Source organism: Orycteropus afer, unplaced genomic scaffold, assembly GCF_000298275.1.
Source record: "Orycteropus afer afer isolate SDZICR_OR568_19922 unplaced genomic scaffold, OryAfe1.0 scaffold00420, whole genome shotgun sequence".
Lineage (NCBI taxonomy): Eukaryota > Metazoa > Chordata > Mammalia > Tubulidentata > Orycteropodidae > Orycteropus > Orycteropus afer.
In genome coordinates this window covers 32,393-48,370 of record NW_006922007.1, presented here as the reverse complement: position 1 = coordinate 48,370, position 15,978 = coordinate 32,393, and the positions used below count along the sequence as shown (strand labels likewise).

Here is a 15,978-nt window from a genome sequence, read left to right as displayed (position 1 = left end):
CGCTGCGCCTGGAGGGTGTCCGGATCGGCCCCGAGGTGGACCCGGTGTCTCCGCTGCGTGGCCGCCTGCTGCTGGTGAGCGCCACCGCGCCTCCTCCATCTGGACCTGTATGGGCTGGGCCTCCGATGCCCACTTACACCCCTCCCCGAGCCCTGCCCTACCTTAACCCCACAGCCAGAACCAACCTACTTCCTGGATTGGGTGCCGACAGCCCAGCGCCCCCTCCCCAGACTGCCCTGAGCCCCAGCACGCAGGCGTCAAAACCTGTGAACCAGGTGCCCGCCCTTCCAAACACGTTTCCAAACCCTGGCCTGGATTTCTGTGTGCCCGGCCCCAACAACCCCTTTTCTTTCCCTTCCCTTCCCTGTGCCTGTTGCCCTTCGCCCCACAGATGGACATGGTGGATGCTGAACAGGAGGTGCCGGTGGAAGGCTGGATTGCGGTGGCCTACGTGGGCAGGGAGCAGGCGGCCCAGTTCCACCAGGAGAAACCGGGCAGCAGCCCCCAGGCCTATCCCAAAGCCCTGGTCCAGCAGGTGCGGGTGGGGTATGTGGAGGGAGAGGCGCTGGAGGAAGGATGCCCAGACATCTGCTGGAGCCTGACTACCAGCTGTGCCTCCAGAGTTTCCAGAAAAGCCCTGGGCTGGGGCTGGTCTGGAAACCCCTATTTGGAGAATTGCACCAATGTGATGTTGAACCCGGGAGGTGGGAGGCGGTGAGGGAGAGTTCAGGAAGCTGGACTAAGCTCCCTGCTGATCAGATGGGGGAGTTCCTGCAAAGAAGGCATGGCAGTGTTTGGGTCTCACAGAACTTGGGAGAGGGCAGGAGGAAGAGGAGTTTCTGCCCTTGGCCTTGAAGAGCTTATCCCAATCTACACTGGAAGGACTCACTGCAGAGCCAGGGGCTAGAGAGCTCTGGCTGCAGGTGGCGGGGGAGGGGTGTGGGCAGGTGTGTGCCAGCCTCCCATCCTCTCCTTCTGCAGATGCAGCGAGCCCTCTTCCTGGGAGCCTCTGCCCTGCTTCTCCTCATCCTGAACCACAACGTGGTCCGAGAGGTGAGCCTGGAACAAGTGGTGGGGGTACAGGCTGGGTACGAGGGACTAAGGCCTGCTGACCTCCCTGTCCCTCTGCAGCTAGACATATCCCAGCTTCTGCTTAGGCCAGTGATCGTCCTTCATTATTCTTCCAACGTCACCAAGCTGTTGGAGGCACTGCTGCAGTGAGTTGGGGTTTGGGTTTCAGAAGGACTGGGCCTGAGTGTGGAGGTTCCCTGTCTTTGCCGTGGGCTCGGGGGTCTCAGGACCAGGGCTTTTCCTGTTGGCCTGAAGACAGCCACCAGATCTGAAAACTTGATGGGGGACTGGAAGGAGGAGGCAGGGCTGGCCTGGAGAGAGGAGGCAGCTCTGTGGGCAGAGGGATTGGCATGGGAAAGAGGAACCTGGACATTTGGTTGAGAGGCTAATCCCTGGGTTTATGGTATCCCTGGTCAAGCTTGTGTGACTCATAGAAAAGCCAATGGTCCGGGTAGCCCTGGAGGCCAAAGCAGTAGGGCTGGGTGTGATGTTCTAGGTTATCCCACGCAGGACTGGGAGTGGCCTTCTAAGGGCCCTTCTGTCTGACTCTCAGTGCCTCTTCCTTCCAGGAGGACCCAGGCCACTGCTGAGATCACCAGCGGAGAGTCCCTGTCAGCCAACATCGAGTGGAAGCTGACCCTGTGGACCACCTGTGGCCTCTCCAAGGATGGCTATGGTGGCTGGCAGGACCTGGTGTGCCTGGGAGGCAGCCGTGCCCAGGAGCAGGTGGGTGTCGGGACTATATGGGGCCAGGGGAGGAGGCACTGTTGGGCTATGCGTATGGCCTTGTCTGAGAAGTCCTGTGGACTCTCACTGGTGGTGGTGATGGCCACTCCCACTTCAGTGGGTTGTCGTGATGCTGGTGGCACCTGGCCCAGGGCCATTCGGTGTTGATGGTCACTCCTGGTCAGAAGCCTTCTTGGGCTCTCTCCATTGTCTGCAGAATAAAGTTCAGACTCCTTCCTTAGCCTGGCTTTCAGGGTTCTCCTGGTCTGATGCACTCATCCCGTTTCTCCTGTTCTTTACCCTCCATTCCCACCGCTGTGTACCATTTGCTGCTTACACACATGACTGGAGACCCTGCTGCTGGGCCTCTGGCAGGCTTGGCCGTTGGCATGGATGCACTTTTTCCCCGTCTGTCCTGTCTCCCAGAATCTTTGTTCATTACTCATCCTGCCTGTTTTCTCCTATGGGCTCCTAGTATGAAGTTTGTCCATTTTTCCTTTTTTAATTTTTAATCTTACTGTGATTTGGGTGAAAGTTTACAGAGCAAATTCACTTTCCATTCAGCAGTTCATAACATCTTGTTTCATGACATTGACTGCAGTCCCCCACAATGTAACAGCTCTCTTCCCACTTTCTCCCCATAGTTACCTCTTCCCTGTGTCCTTCCCCCCCGGGCACTACCCCCCCCAGCTGTCTCCCTGTGCAAACACTGCCCTTCTATTTTCTCACAATTCACCCCTTCAAGGAGTGTATCTATCTGATGTAAATGTTCACCTCATATGCCTGTCTATTGTTTGGCTGGAAACCACGGGAGTGAGTTCACTTCCAGGCCTGAGGGTACCTAGGGGCCATACATAGTCTCACTGGTCTTTATCAGAGTAGTAAACCTGGCGTTTTCTTTTTTTTAATGATTTTATGAGTTTTGTTCCGCATAGTTCTCCCACTGTATCCAGGATCTCCTGCACTGATCCCTTTCTGAGTGGTTGACAGTGGTAGCCGGGCACCATCTAGTTGTTCTTCTGGTGGGCTAAGGTTCACATGGTCCACTAGTCCCTTGCTGCTTATTTCCATATATCTTTGGTTTGCTTCATTCTTTGCTGTGGATAAGGAGAGACCCATTGATGGCCACTTGCAAACCTTTAAGTCTCCAGTTGCTACTCACCAAAGAAGGATGCACAGGGCCCGCAGGTTTTAAAGTTTTAATGCACCTTCCCAGTACTTTCCCTACGTGAGGCACTGGGGCTTCGTGGTGACCTCGCCAGGCGTGGTTCCCACCTCCTACCGAGAGGCTGGCAGGCAGTCAAGAAACACAGAGTTAGGTGTGAAGAGGGCCAGGAGGGGCTAGCAAGTGGGGAGTGCTTCCTGGAGCAAGGGGTGCCAGCGGCAGTCTCCGTGGAAGGGAAGACTGTGTGGAAAGGGCAAGGAGCGTGGAGCGCTGAGAGGAGAGCAGCAGCGGGAGGACTGAGGTGGGCCACGTCTCTGGCGAGGGCCTGCAGGCTGGGCCAGGCTGAGGGGGGGCCCTCTTCTGAGAGTGTGCCCAGCAGGGTTCTCCATCAGGTTTGTGGTTGAGGTCGTCTGGCTGCTGGGAGGGAGTGGGCTGGTGAGGCTGGAGGCAGGGGACCAGAGAGTAGCAGAGGGTTGTGTAGGGGGTGGGGTGAGAGGGTTAGGAGAGAGAAGCAACAGGACAGGGCTTGGCTTGCTCTGGGAGTGAGGAGGTGCGAAGGCCCGGCTCGGATGGGGCATGGTGGCGGACGCTGAGAGAGCGGATCAGGAGGACACGTGTGGTCTTGGGTTAGGGTCTGTGGAACTGCCAGAGGGAAGAGTCCATGTGCAGAGACGTGGGTTTGTTGATCAGGACAGGCCTTGGCTGGGGGTCTCGTGTGGGAGGCACGGAGGTGGCAGAAGAGGAAGCCGGGGGCACGCAGGGGCATGGTGCTCTCGGTCCACACTTACTTGCTTGGTCCATGATAGACCTCACTGGGGGAGGAGTATGGAGCTGCTGCAGGCCCTGATGTCCCGCCCCTTTCCCAGAAGCCCCTGCAACAGCTGTGGAATGCCATCCTGCTGGTGGCTATGCTCCTGTGCACCGGCCTCGTGGTCCAGGCTCAGCGGCAGGCTTCACGGCACAGCCAGCGTGAGCCAGGAGCCCAGGTGGGAGCCCAGGTGGGAGGCCGGGGGAGCCCTGGCCAGTCCCAGCCTTCATACCAGTAAGACTGTACCTGCCCCTCCTCCACAGGTGGACCTGTTCAAGCGCCGCGTGGTGCAGAGGCTGGCGTCCCTCAAGACCCGGCGCTGCCGTCTAAGCAGGGCCGCACAGGGCCCCCGGGAGCCGGGCGCCGAGACCTGTGCTGTGTGTCTAGACCAGTTCTGCCACAAGCAGGTTTGTGCCCTGGGCAGAGACCAGCCGTAGGCTGACCCATGATGTCCCCTACGCTGCTTCAGAGAGATCCCAGCCACCCCAACCAGGCCCACTGCTGGGCTCTAGGGCTGTGGAATGGAGGGAGGGGCCGGGCCAGGCCAGGCCACTGGAGGCTTGGGTTTCCAGGTCAGCCGTGGGGCCCAAGGATGGGCACCCACAGTACCCCTCTCCCCTGCAGTGGCTCCGGGTGCTGCCCTGTAAGCATGAGTTTCACCGAGACTGCGTGGACCCCTGGCTGCTGCTGCAGCAAACCTGCCCGCTGTGCAAATTCAACGTGCTGGGTGAGCAGGGGCGGGGGCCCTGGGCCAGTGCCCCCGGGGCCCCACCTGACACCTCTTTCCCTGCTCTTTCTCCGCCTCTCTCAGGAAACGGCTACTCAGATGATTAGCTGCCGGCCTACACCCTAGCCTCCTGGACCAGGACACCAGGGTGGATGGGGCAGAGGACCCTGCGGGTAGGACGAAGGAAAGGACCCATTCCCTGCTCGGGGGCAGAGTGTCCTGCTGTGTCCACACTAGGAAGGTGGGGCCAGCATCACCAAGACAGGATGAAGGGCCTGGGTGACCAGCCGGTTCCGGAAGAGGCCGCTCGGGGCCCTTCTCTGCAATCCTGGGGCTTCGTGTCCGCCCTCTAGGCAGCTTCCCAGCGCCCTGAGCGAGAGGGTGGAGGACAGTGCAGCTGCTCCCCAGGCGCAGGGCCTCTCTCCAGGCCATCCCTGGAGGTGGAGTCTGCAGTGTCTTGTGCTTATTTATTGGGGGGTGAGTTAAGGGAGGAATTTCCTGGCCTTTGGGGCACCTTGGCCTGACCGTCTTTCAGGACACATCTCAGTCAAGGCTGTGATGTTAGACCCAGACACCCCACCCCCAACTTGCTTGCTGCCCTCAGCAGTGGTCCCTGCTGTGCGCCCAGCTTGGCCCTGCCCTGGGCCTGGCTGGGGCCTGCGGCCTTAGAGACCAGGCAGTCCTGTGCTGCTTGGCAGGGTTACATGTGCCACCCAGCGTCCCTGAGGGCACAGGACAAACATCGTGCGTCTTCCAGGGGTATCAGTGTCTGTTTTTGTAGGGAAGATTTGGGGTGGGGAAGGTTTATTATTAAAATAAAAATGGATCTATTTTAACAGAAGATTAAAAAACTTTTGTGAGTTTTCTAAGATATAGTCACCTTGGGCTCTCCTCCCTGTGGGAGGCAGAATTCTACAGTGGCCCCCAGGACTCTGCCCCCATCCCCACTTTGTGTTCATACCCTATATAATTGCTAGAATCTAGTATGTTCATTTTCCTCCTGTGGTTTGATTACGTTCTTTGGCAGTGAACCATAAGGTAAGTATCCAAGTGGGCCTGATTGGTGCAGTGGATTACTTGGTATGGTTTTTCTAGCTAGGAACTCTGGTGGCATAGTGCCTAAGGTATTTGACTGCTAACCTGAGGCTGGCAGTTCAAACCCACCAGCCACTTGGAAGGAAGATTGGGTGATTTACTTCCTTAGAGATACTGCCTCGGGAATGCAAAGTTAGGGTTGCTGTGAGTCAAAATTGAGTGAGTTTGGTTTTTTTTCCCCCCCAGTCAAGTCTTTGTGACTCCCACCAGATTACTGGGTGGGACCATGCAAATAAGGTGTATGGAACTGGAAGGTGGGGATTGGTTAGTTTTGCTTTGCTGCTGGGCTTAAAATGGGCCCTCCCAGAGGCAGAAAAGGGGATCTCACTGCTAGCAGGAAAAGAACCAGAGTTGGAGTGGAGCGCATCCTTGGACCCAAGATCTCCTAGGACCTGTGATCCCTGCTAAGATCTCCTTCATGGAAAGATGGCAGAGGTGCCTGCCTGAGAGACAGCAGCAGCGGAACCAAGAGGCATGAGACAGCAGCGGGCTTGCCTGGCCCACAGAGTGAGGAAGCTGAGCGCTCTCAGGCAGGCGGCTTGCTGGCAGGGTGGGGTGCACCTAGGTGTACCTATCGGCAGCACCAAAGAGCTTCATAACACTTGCCCAAGCAGGACAGAGGACTCACTGGCCAAGGCCCAGACAGGAGACCCTGAGGGTATAACAGAGGGGCGTGTCCTCACCAAAGAACTGTATCCTGAGTGTTCCTGAACTTGACCTGTTACTTCATTAATAAACCCTTTCATTGTGAGTATTGTCTGTGAGTTCTGTGTGACCATTGCACCATATTATTGAACCCAGCAGAGAGAGATGGCTGCTGTCAGAGTAAGAAGGTTGGAGGGTGGTGGCATGTATGGCCTCATGGGAATAAGGCTTGGGCTGTTGATGGTGACCGTTTCCCCCTCGTGAGATTGGAGGAGGTCAGAGGATGCTGCCTCCTTATCCTTTTTGCATTGACCTAATCACATGAGCCCTTTAAAAGCAAAGTGTTTTCTCCAGCTACTAGAAGAAGCGCCTCCAGGATTGAAGCATGAAGGGGACTCAATGTGTGAGAAACTCGTGCTGAACTGATGGAAGGGGCCACGAGGTGAGGGATGTGGAAGGCCTCAAGGTACTGAGAGTGGCTGGCTGACAGCCAACAAGGATATAGGGCCCTCAGGCCTACAGTGGCAGGGATATGAAATTCCAGCCCCAGGATGAGCCTAGGCGGGGATTCGTCCCCTGCGCCTTCAGATAGGAACACAATCTGGCAGATGCTTTGATTTCGTCCAAGGCCCTGCACAGAGAACTCAGCCACCGAAAGCCAGATATCTGACCTGCAGAACTGTGAGCTAATTAACATGCCGAGTAGATGGAGGCCTGAGAGGTGCTGACCTGTGAGAGGTTCTTCACCTAGACTTGGGGGCAGGCATCCTGCTGAGGCTGGCCCTCACCTGGGAGGGGCTGGACCACTGCTCAGCCTCCCTCAGGAACTCCAGGCTCCACTGAGGCAGGTCCAGCACACCTGGACTGCCAGCTCAGTTCCACACAGGCCCTTCTACACCCTTCTTTCAACTGGGGTACACATGGCCGCTTCAGCAGAAGAGAATTTCAGCCGGGGTCTCCGACAGGAGAGATGCTCAGCCAGGTCTCAGAGCCTGTTCTCAGATGAGGTGACTTGAGGCCACAAACTGGACTGCTGCCGGCCTGGTGTGGCTAGTGACATCAGCGGCAGGGACAGACCTGGGAAAGCCAGTGCTGGCTGGGCTGTCCATCTCTGGCTGGGCCAAGCCTTGCCCTGCCCTCAGTGGCCTCCTAGGGCTCTGACCTCTTGGATTTAGAGAAGTCCTTTCTTCTCACCATTTCCTGAAGGTGGGGAGTTCTTCCGTGACGGTGGGTTGACTTCCTTGGATCCTCAAGGTCCCTTCTTGAGGCCCCAGTCATCGCTGCCTGGCCAGGCTCCGTGAGCCCAGAGCCAGGGCGGAAGCCTCTGATGCCTCCCTTGCCTCAGACATCCTCACCAGACCCTCCTCAGCAGCTGTTCTCCATCCCGTGCCCCTCCCCCACCCTCTCTCTCTCTAGGTCACTGTCCATGTCTACCCCTTGGTCTGGGCTGTGGGGAGAGAGAGAGACAAAGGCTGTCCTTCACCTTACCCACGTGCTAGCAGCTTCTCTCTGCCTTCTGTACTCTCCTCTCCCACTGCCCTGTCAGGAGGATGGCACAGAGCTGCTGTTTGCCGTAGGCCCACGGTGAGCTGCCATTTGCCCGGGATGATGCTACTGGCCAGTGACCCATGTGGCTGGCATTTAGTGGCCGCTGCCCAGAGGGGAAGGAAGGAGGGACCCTTTCTCCAGCCATCCAGTGCTGTGAGGCCAAGATTGTGGTGTGCAGATGGTGGGGCTTTATTGCACTGGGTGGGTTATCCCGTGAGTCACGCCACTGCGGCAGCTACATGGGCCTCTCCTGGGACCGCTGTGCAGAGCTGGCCTGGCCCCGGCATGGTGACAGTCTCTTCCTCAGCCTGGCCAAGGCTCGGATGGGGTTCTGGGAGCAGATGGCTGAGTGGGGCACATCCTCTAGGGAGGTCTTGCTGGGCTGGCTGCTGGGCTGGCTGCCGGGCTGCTGAGGCAGGGATGTTCGGGCCTGGGCTGACGGGGTCCTGCTGGCACTGCCTGTTCTGCTGCCTGGCAGAGGCCGCCTGCCCAGGGGCCTGTGGGAGGACGAGACCACGAGAGCCCATGTGAGCAAGCCTGGACCACTCACCCTGCCCGCTGCCTCTGGCAAAAACCTCACTCACCCTGGGGAGGCTTTCCGGGCTTGGGCTGGAGGTGCCGTCCCTGGGATTCCCTTGGTGAGTGGGGACCAGAGCTGGTCCTGGGGAATGAGCTGCAAAGAATGACAAGCTTAGAGAGGCCCAGGAGGCCCCTCCCTGCTTTGCACAGCTGGAAGGGGTGGGCAGTGTGAGCCCAGACCCAGGGCCCCTTCTGTGGGGCTGGGTTTGGGAAGCTCCCACGGCCTGTCCTCAGCCACGAGCATCAAGTGTGGGAAGGCCTGTTTTCTGACACGGCTCCTGATTAGAATAAAAGTATGAAGAGCTATGGAGGAGGATTCTGAGCCAGGAGAAACTGATCCACACCCTCCTCCTACCTTCTCAACATGCGGAAGGCAGCTTCACAGACGCCTAAAGCCCTATGCAGTGACAGCCCGTGGGTGATGAGACACGCTCCTGACAGGTTCCCAGGGTAGAGTGGAAGACCTCTGCTGGGTGGCGGAGGTTGCTGCAGGTCCCTGAGGGCCCACCCTCCCAGGTACGGGGCTGGGCTGCCCACCTTGAGGCCCCCTTGCTGGGCTACCTCCCGGATTCTGGACAACATGGCCTGGAGCCGCCCATTCTCCTCCTGCAAGACCCGGATGCGGATGCTGTTGGCCTGCATCTGCCTCTCCATGTCATCTGTGACGTTGCCAGAGCCTGTGGAGGGACATGCATCTGGGACCCCACCCTTTTGCACCACATGGGAAGGGACCTCAGAGGGCAGGTCCATCCTTTAGGTTCCCTTCGGTGGGCGGCCCACAGGCAGAGGGGAGCTGGGCAGGGCCAGTCCCAGGACCTCCTATCTGACCCTCTCCCCAACTTGCCTCCCCTTCCCTCTCATCAGGAAGGTAACCACAGCATTGCAGAATCTGAGAGCTGGGTGGGACCAGGAGCGCACTAAGGACTTAGCAAATACACAAGGGAACGGCTCCCACCCCACTGTTTCTGGGGTGCCGGACAGACAGAGTGAGCTGTCCAGGGTCAGAGCCAACTCTCGGGTATGGATCAGCGGGAGTCGGCCCCACTGCATTGGTGGTGATGGGTGCTTCCAGCTCATGGTATCACAGACTTGGGCAGGTGGCTACCCCATCTGGGTCTCAACTTCCTGGTCTGTAAAAAGCAGCTGCTACCTGCCTCAAAAGGAACTCTGGTGGTGCAGTGCCTAAGGCATTTGATTGCTAACCAGAAGGTTGGCGGTTCAAATCCACTGCTCTGGAGAAGGAAGATTGAGCAATCTACTTCCCATAAAAATTTACTGCCTTGGAAACTCCATGGGGATCCCTATGAGTCAGAATCAACCCTATGGCAGTGAGCTTGTTTGTTTTTTTTTTCACCTGCCACATAGGGCAGCAGAGAGGGCAACACAGGGCCAGGCACATGGCATGCACTCAGGAGGGTAATTTACCCGGCCACTCGGTTGTGGCAAATCTTCCCGCAGTTCTGCAGATGGACTCGCCCCCACTTTACCATGAGGGAGCTGAGCGTTAGATGGCAGGAGGGCCTGGACAAGAACCCAGGTCGCCTGGCACCCAGTCCTATGCCAAGATAAGTGCAGCACTCCTCTGGGTCATAAACACAAGACAGCTGGGGCTGTACCCCTGGAGCTGGTCCTGTGGTGTGGTTTGGGGAGATGTCAGAAAGGGGGCACCAAGAGGCCAAGCGAGGACTGGCCTTGGCGTGGTTAGGAGTGTGGGCCATAGAGGCAGAGACCTGCGACTGAATTTGGCTGTGTGACCTTGGGCAGTCTCTTCACCTCTCTGGGCTACCATTTCTGCATCTGCATGGAGGATGGCGGTGTACAACCTTGTGTGTCATACATAGGGCCCAGGGGTCAGCTCCTTCCTCCCCAGGGGACTGTACTCCTGACTGCCCTGCTGTACAGCCTGCACCGTGCCCTCTTCCCCTTACTTTGGATCTGGGCCTCGAGCGGCCCGTGCAGGTCCGGGAAGGCCACCAGCAGTCGCTCCCGCTCCTTCTGCTCCAGGAGCTCCCGTTCCAGCTCCGAGATGGTCAGCTGCAGGCCCACTGTTGCCCGCTCCAGGCCTTGCTTCTCCCACTGCAGGCTCTGCAGCAGCTCCTGGGGGAGTGGGAGGCTCAGGCCTGGCTCCCTGGGGATATCCCCAAGCACGCGCGCGCGCACACACACACACAGAGCACGGGTATGAGACAGGTCCCAGGTACTCAGCTGGCTGGAGGGAAGCACCTGCTGGGCCTGGAGCTGGCACCGCCCCTGCTCCCTCTCGTCCTGCAGGTGCCGCAGCTGCTCCTCCACGTGGGCCTGCTGGGCCCCGGCCTCGTGGAGGCTGCCCCGCAGCTCCTCGCGCTCCTGGTCCAAGCTGTCCAGCTGCTGCAACAGGGCTCTCTGTTTGGCCTGCAGGGACTAAGCAGGGGAAGGGGCCAGGAAGGCTGTGTGGGAACAAGGGGGCGGGCTCTCCAGCCACTGAGCCCCCTTCCTTGTGCCGTCTGTGCGCAGGGGGCACAGCAGCACCTGGGCCCTGGCTTGGGCTCACGCTCTGCCTCCCCCATACTCCCTCTGGCCGATGGCCCAGTCACCAGCCTTTGGGATCCAGCTCCAGGACCACCTCTTCCCAGAAGCCTTTCTGGATTCCAACAGGCACATGTGGCCGCCCCACCCTGGACCCCTGCAGCACTTTCCCTGGCCTATGCAACCATCTGGCAGGAGTGTTGTTTGTGATACATCTAACTCTTCCTGGTCTCACCTGGCCTTACTGGTCCCTGGGCCACCACCCCTCCACTTTCAGCTCAGGGCAGGACCTCCGTAAAAGTGGGTCAGCCCAGTATCTGGTGTTCTGTTGAGGAGCCAGTACCCTACCCAGCTGAGGCCCCTCCCTGCCTGTGGAGTCGTCCTTCCTGCAGTCCAGGTGGTAGGCATCTGGCCTCACCTCCTGGTGGCGGACCATGCTGTCAACACGGGCTTTCTCCTTGTCCAGCTCTGTGCTGGCCCAGCGGATCTGCTGGCTGGCCTCATCCAGCCGCCCTGCCAGCAGCTGCACCTGTCCCTCCAGCTGCTGCACCTGCCTCTCCGCCACCGCCCGGAGCTCAGCTTCCTCCTGAAGCTGCTGGGTCTTTGCCTCTGCGGGATTGGGTAGGGGTGAGGAGTTGGGCAGAGCAGCCCTGGGTGCGAGTTTTAGCACTGCCTTTGACCCAGGACAAAATGAGGCTCTGAACCCTGCCCAAGGAGGGTTCGAAAATGGGAGGGGCTCCATGGGCAGGAGGTGACACCCCACTTTGGGCCTTCATCCAACAGTGTGGCCAGCCGTGCCCACTTCCCTTTGTGGCCCCCTTTTTATATCTGCTTCAGAAGCCCAGGGGACAGACGGTGGCTCCTTACCTAGGACCTGCGTGGACGCCTGCTTTTGATTCAGCTCCCCCTCCAGGACGACCACCTTCGCCTTTAAGTCAGTGGTTTCTACAGCAGCCAAGAGAAATGCCCTTCAGAAGCTCCCTTGGGCCTGGCCGGCTGCCTTCATGCCCCACATAACCTGCAGAGGGCAGGCAGTCATCGCCCTGTGGAGGGGCCACGTAGCATTGTAGGACTCGGGCAGTGCCAGGAGAGCGGGGCCCCATCAACCCTGCTTCTCACCAGCTGCCTGCCACGTCTCTACGCCTCTCTGGGCCTCAGTGTCCTCCATGGAGAACAACGAGGCTCTGAGAGGGCAGCAAGTTGCCCAGATCCCTCAGGCCTTACCTTGGTGGGTGCTGGCCGACCTCCCACGCCAGCAGCTGTCTCTCTGTGCCTGACAGCTGCTGCCAACCTGCACAGGCTGTTTTACTTGGCTGGAAGTGCCAGGGGCTCACCTCCCCAGGAGCAAGCCTCCATGACTGGAGTACGTGGATAAATACCCCCAACGCCCTCACCCCTCTGGTGGGCAAGTCCAAAGCACGAGTTTCACAGTGTTCCAGCGTTCCCCAACGGGGTTCAGTTCCGACTGCCACAATGTGACTGGCTCGATGAACACACCCTTTGTTGCTGCTCCCCTTCCCTGTCTATCTTCCCCACTCCCCTGCCCAGATTTCCTTGTCCTCCCACATAAACTACTTGGACCTGAAGCCCCGTCTCAGGGTCTGCTTTGGGAAGATCCTGGAGAGAAAGGGAGAACAATGTGGAACAAAACTCAAAATCGTAAGAAAAAGACCAGGTGTGCTCATCTGATAAAGCCTGGTGAGACCCCTGAGACTATGGCCCCTAGTACCCTTCAGGTCTGGAACTGAACTCCCGTGGCTTCCAGGCAAACAAAAGACTGACATATGTGGTGAACTGTTACACCAGGTAGATACACTCCTTAGAACAATCAATCACGGGAGATCAGAAGGGCAGTATTTGCACAGGAAGGTAGCTCAGGAGGCAGGAATGCATAGGAAAGGACACCAGGAAGAGGTAACTACAGGGAGGAAGTGGGTAGAGAGCTGTTAACATGGTGGGGAACTGTAATGTCACGAAACAAAATGTGTATGAATTGCTGTATGGAAAATGAATTTGCTCTGTAAATTTTCACCCAAATCACAATCAAATTAAAAAAAAAAAAAAAAAAAAAGACTGTAGTAGAGCCCTGGGCCACTAAGGGTCCAGCCTTTGGGGCACAGACCTGCCAGCAACTGCTGCTTGTCACACTCCCGCTCAGCCAGGTGCCGCTCAGCCTCCTCCGCCTGCCGCTGCCGCTCCCCCTGCTCCTGCTGCAGTGCCTGCTCCAGCTGGCCCACTTGCACCCTCAGTCCATCCTTCTGCCCCTCGGCCTCCTCCAGCTGGGCCCTGAGAGGCCCAACAAGCTGAGTGAGGGACCCCACGTGCTTACTGAGGCGCATCAGGTCTTTGCTTTGCTCTGTCACCCAGCGGCCCACGGTGGCGGCTGGCAATGGCCTGAGCCCCATGCTGTCCTGCACCAGCTGCTGGAACTGGCCTAAGGAGGAGGGCAGATTCTGGCTCTGGCACAGGCTGATGATCACCTTGCCCACCTCCTGCAGGCTGCTCTGGACGCTGGTGCAGGCGTCACAGGGAACCAGGGCCGTCTCAACCGTCTGGGAGTGGACACTCCTGGTGTTCTCGGCAGTTCTGGCTGGACGCTGCAGGGAGACTCTGGCAGGGAGGGGGTCCGACTCTTGGCAGTTCTGGGACAAGCCTGGCATTGGGGAAGGAGGCTTGATGAACTTGGCAGTCACAAATGCAGGGCTCCTGGCTGGCTCGCCCTTGGCCGTGGGCTTGGAGGTGGAGATCTCCCCCTGGTTTGTCCTTTTCTGTGATCAGGAAAACAAAGGGAAGACAGGTGAGGTAGAAAGGCCTGGGAGGTGCCCAGGTCCCTGGGGATGTTCTGTGACCAGCCTGCCTGAGGCTCAGACCCACTAAAGCTATCTGACACCAACATGAATGAGAGAACCTTCCCTTCCTTCTTGCTCCCTCCACTTGCTAAGCCAGGGCTTCCTCCTGGTTGCCCCTAGGTTCAAGGCAGTTCTATGCCTGGTACTGGGAAGGTGACAGTGACAGTAACAGCTGCTGGTTAACTGACTCTCATGTCACCATAGCTGTGATCGGCTTTGGTTTCCTCCTGTAACTAAACCAGTGGGGGTGGATGTCTGTCCCGGGGGCGTTGTGAGGATAACCCATACGAGATGTGAGTTCATATGTGAACTGTCATCTACAGTGTCCTAGGGATGCCCCCATTGCACAGATGAACAAACCGAGTTCTAAAGTCCCACGGCATAAACAGCTGAGCCCGGTAGCCCAGACATCCTCCCAAGGATGCGTTCTTAACCACTGTGCTGCACGGGCCTTGTTTGTGAGGCTCTGGAGTTTTTTTTTTTTTTTTTTTTTAATTGTGATTTGAGTGAAAGTTTATAGAGGATGTTCATTTTCCATACAGCAGTTCATACATTTTGTTTCATGACATTGACTGCTCTCTTCCCACTTCCTCCCTGTCACCTCTTCCCTGTGTCCTTCTTTCTCCTATGCACTCCTGCCCCCTGAGCTATCTCCATGTGTAAACATTGCCTTTCTGTTCTCCCATGACTGATCGTTCTAAGGAGTGTATCTACCTGATGTAAATGTTCACCCTATAAAGAAAAAAAAAAAACTAAACCCATTGCTGTGGAGTCGGATCCAACTCATATTAACCCCTCCTTGGGTTTCCGAGGTGGTATCGCCACGGTAGTAGATTGCCCAACCTTCCTTCCGAGGAGTATCTAGTGGGTTTGAACCTCCAGCCTTCTGGTCAGCAGTCAAATGCCTTATGCACTATGCCACCAGAGCTCCTTGCTCACCCTATAGGCCTGTCTATTGTTTAGCTGGAAGCCATGGGTGTGAGTTTAATTTCAGATCTGAAGGGTAATGAGGGGCCATAGTCTTGGGGTCTCACCAGGCTCTATCAGACCAATAAATCTGTTTTTTTTTGTTTTACGATTTTGAGTTTTGTTCCACATTGTTTTCCCACTCTATCCAGGATCTCTTGCACTGATCCCTTTCCGAGTGGCTGAAAGTGGTAGCCGGGCACCATCTAGTTCTTCTGGTCTCATGGTCATACAGGCTGAGGATCACATGGTCCACTAGTCCCTTGGACTAATTGTTTTCATGTATCTTTGGTTTTCTTCATTCTTTTTGCTCTGGATGAGGAAGGACCCATTGTTGTATCTAGAGGGCCGCTTGCAAGCTTTTAAGACCCCAGTTGCCCCTCACCAAAGGAGGATGTAGAACAATGTGTTTGTGGAGTATGTTACGCCAATTGAACTTGATGTCCCCTATGACCATAGTCTCAGAGAGACTCTGGAGTTTTTATACCATACCTGATGGGCAGTGGGGAGCCAGTGCAGGACGTGGGCCCACAGTGGTATGCTAGGAAGCTGGGGCAACGGTGGCCTGGGGTTAGGGTGAGCACCTAGTGCCCCCAACCAGGACTTGGGGGAGGGGATGAGAAAGGGGCCAACCCACCTGGGGAGCTGCCTGCCGGTAGAGCACGCCCACCCTCAGGAGGCTATTCCAGAAGCATCGCACGGTGAGGCCCACAGACATGCAGGGCCCCATGGCCTGGGCCGGCGGCATCGTCTGCTCCGAGCCGAGGTTCTCCAGGTAGCTGGCACAGCTCTGAAGCAGCAGCAGGAGCCTGTGGGCAGAGGTGCCAGGGCAGGCTAGGGCTGAGGCCAGCACACCACAGAACCACGTGCCTCTGGCTCTGGGGGACGGGCCCAGGCCCAGGCCCAGGGACTTGGAGAGGCCAACCCAGAAGGCTCACTTCCTCCAAGAAGCCCTCCCTGAACCCCAGGTTTCACTCAGGGGCGGCCCTTCTTCTGGCCTCCTAGTGGCAGCACGTTTGTTTGGCTGTTTCATATCACTCGGTTCTGCAATCAACAACAGTGGAAGCAGCAGTCAAGACATCAGAAGACGTATCACATTGCGAAACGTATTGCTGCAAAAGGCCTCTTTCAAGTGATGAAGAGCAAAGGTGTCTCCTTGAAAACTAAGGTGAGCCTAACCCAAGTCACAGTGTTTTCAATGCATGTGACAGCTGGCCAATGAATAAGGAAGACTGAAAAAGAGTTGATGCTTTTGAGTTGTGGTATTGGAAAAGAATGCTAAGAGTACCATAGT

General features: G+C 57.3%; 2 protein-coding genes across 2 annotated transcripts in view; one reads left to right on the top strand and one right to left on the bottom strand.

Annotated features, from left to right (window-relative positions):
* Window positions 1–4,604, top strand: part of RNF215 (ring finger protein 215) — a 12,951-nt gene extending 8,347 nt beyond the window's left edge. The window contains exons 2-10 of the mRNA XM_007953958.2: window positions 15–74; window positions 392–535; window positions 982–1,053; window positions 1,132–1,217; window positions 1,641–1,797; window positions 3,829–3,948; window positions 4,034–4,177; window positions 4,395–4,497; window positions 4,582–4,604. Of these exons, the coding sequence (XP_007952149.2) occupies window positions 15–74; window positions 392–535; window positions 982–1,053; window positions 1,132–1,217; window positions 1,641–1,797; window positions 3,829–3,948; window positions 4,034–4,177; window positions 4,395–4,497; window positions 4,582–4,604 (909 nt within the window). The remainder of the gene's footprint in view (window positions 1–14; window positions 75–391; window positions 536–981; window positions 1,054–1,131; window positions 1,218–1,640; window positions 1,798–3,828; window positions 3,949–4,033; window positions 4,178–4,394; window positions 4,498–4,581) is intronic.
* Window positions 4,605–8,020: 3,416 nt separating this feature from the next.
* On the bottom strand, window positions 8,021–15,493 carry CCDC157 (coiled-coil domain containing 157; the record flags this gene model as incomplete). Its single annotated transcript, XM_007953957.1, has 9 exons — window positions 8,021–8,282; window positions 8,370–8,458; window positions 8,902–9,041; window positions 10,293–10,461; window positions 10,588–10,764; window positions 11,288–11,478; window positions 11,737–11,814; window positions 12,992–13,637; window positions 15,322–15,493. Coding segments are annotated over 9 exons (1,924 nt in total), but the record flags the coding sequence as incomplete, so codon positions are not given.
* Between the last annotated feature and the right edge of the window lie 485 nt (window positions 15,494–15,978).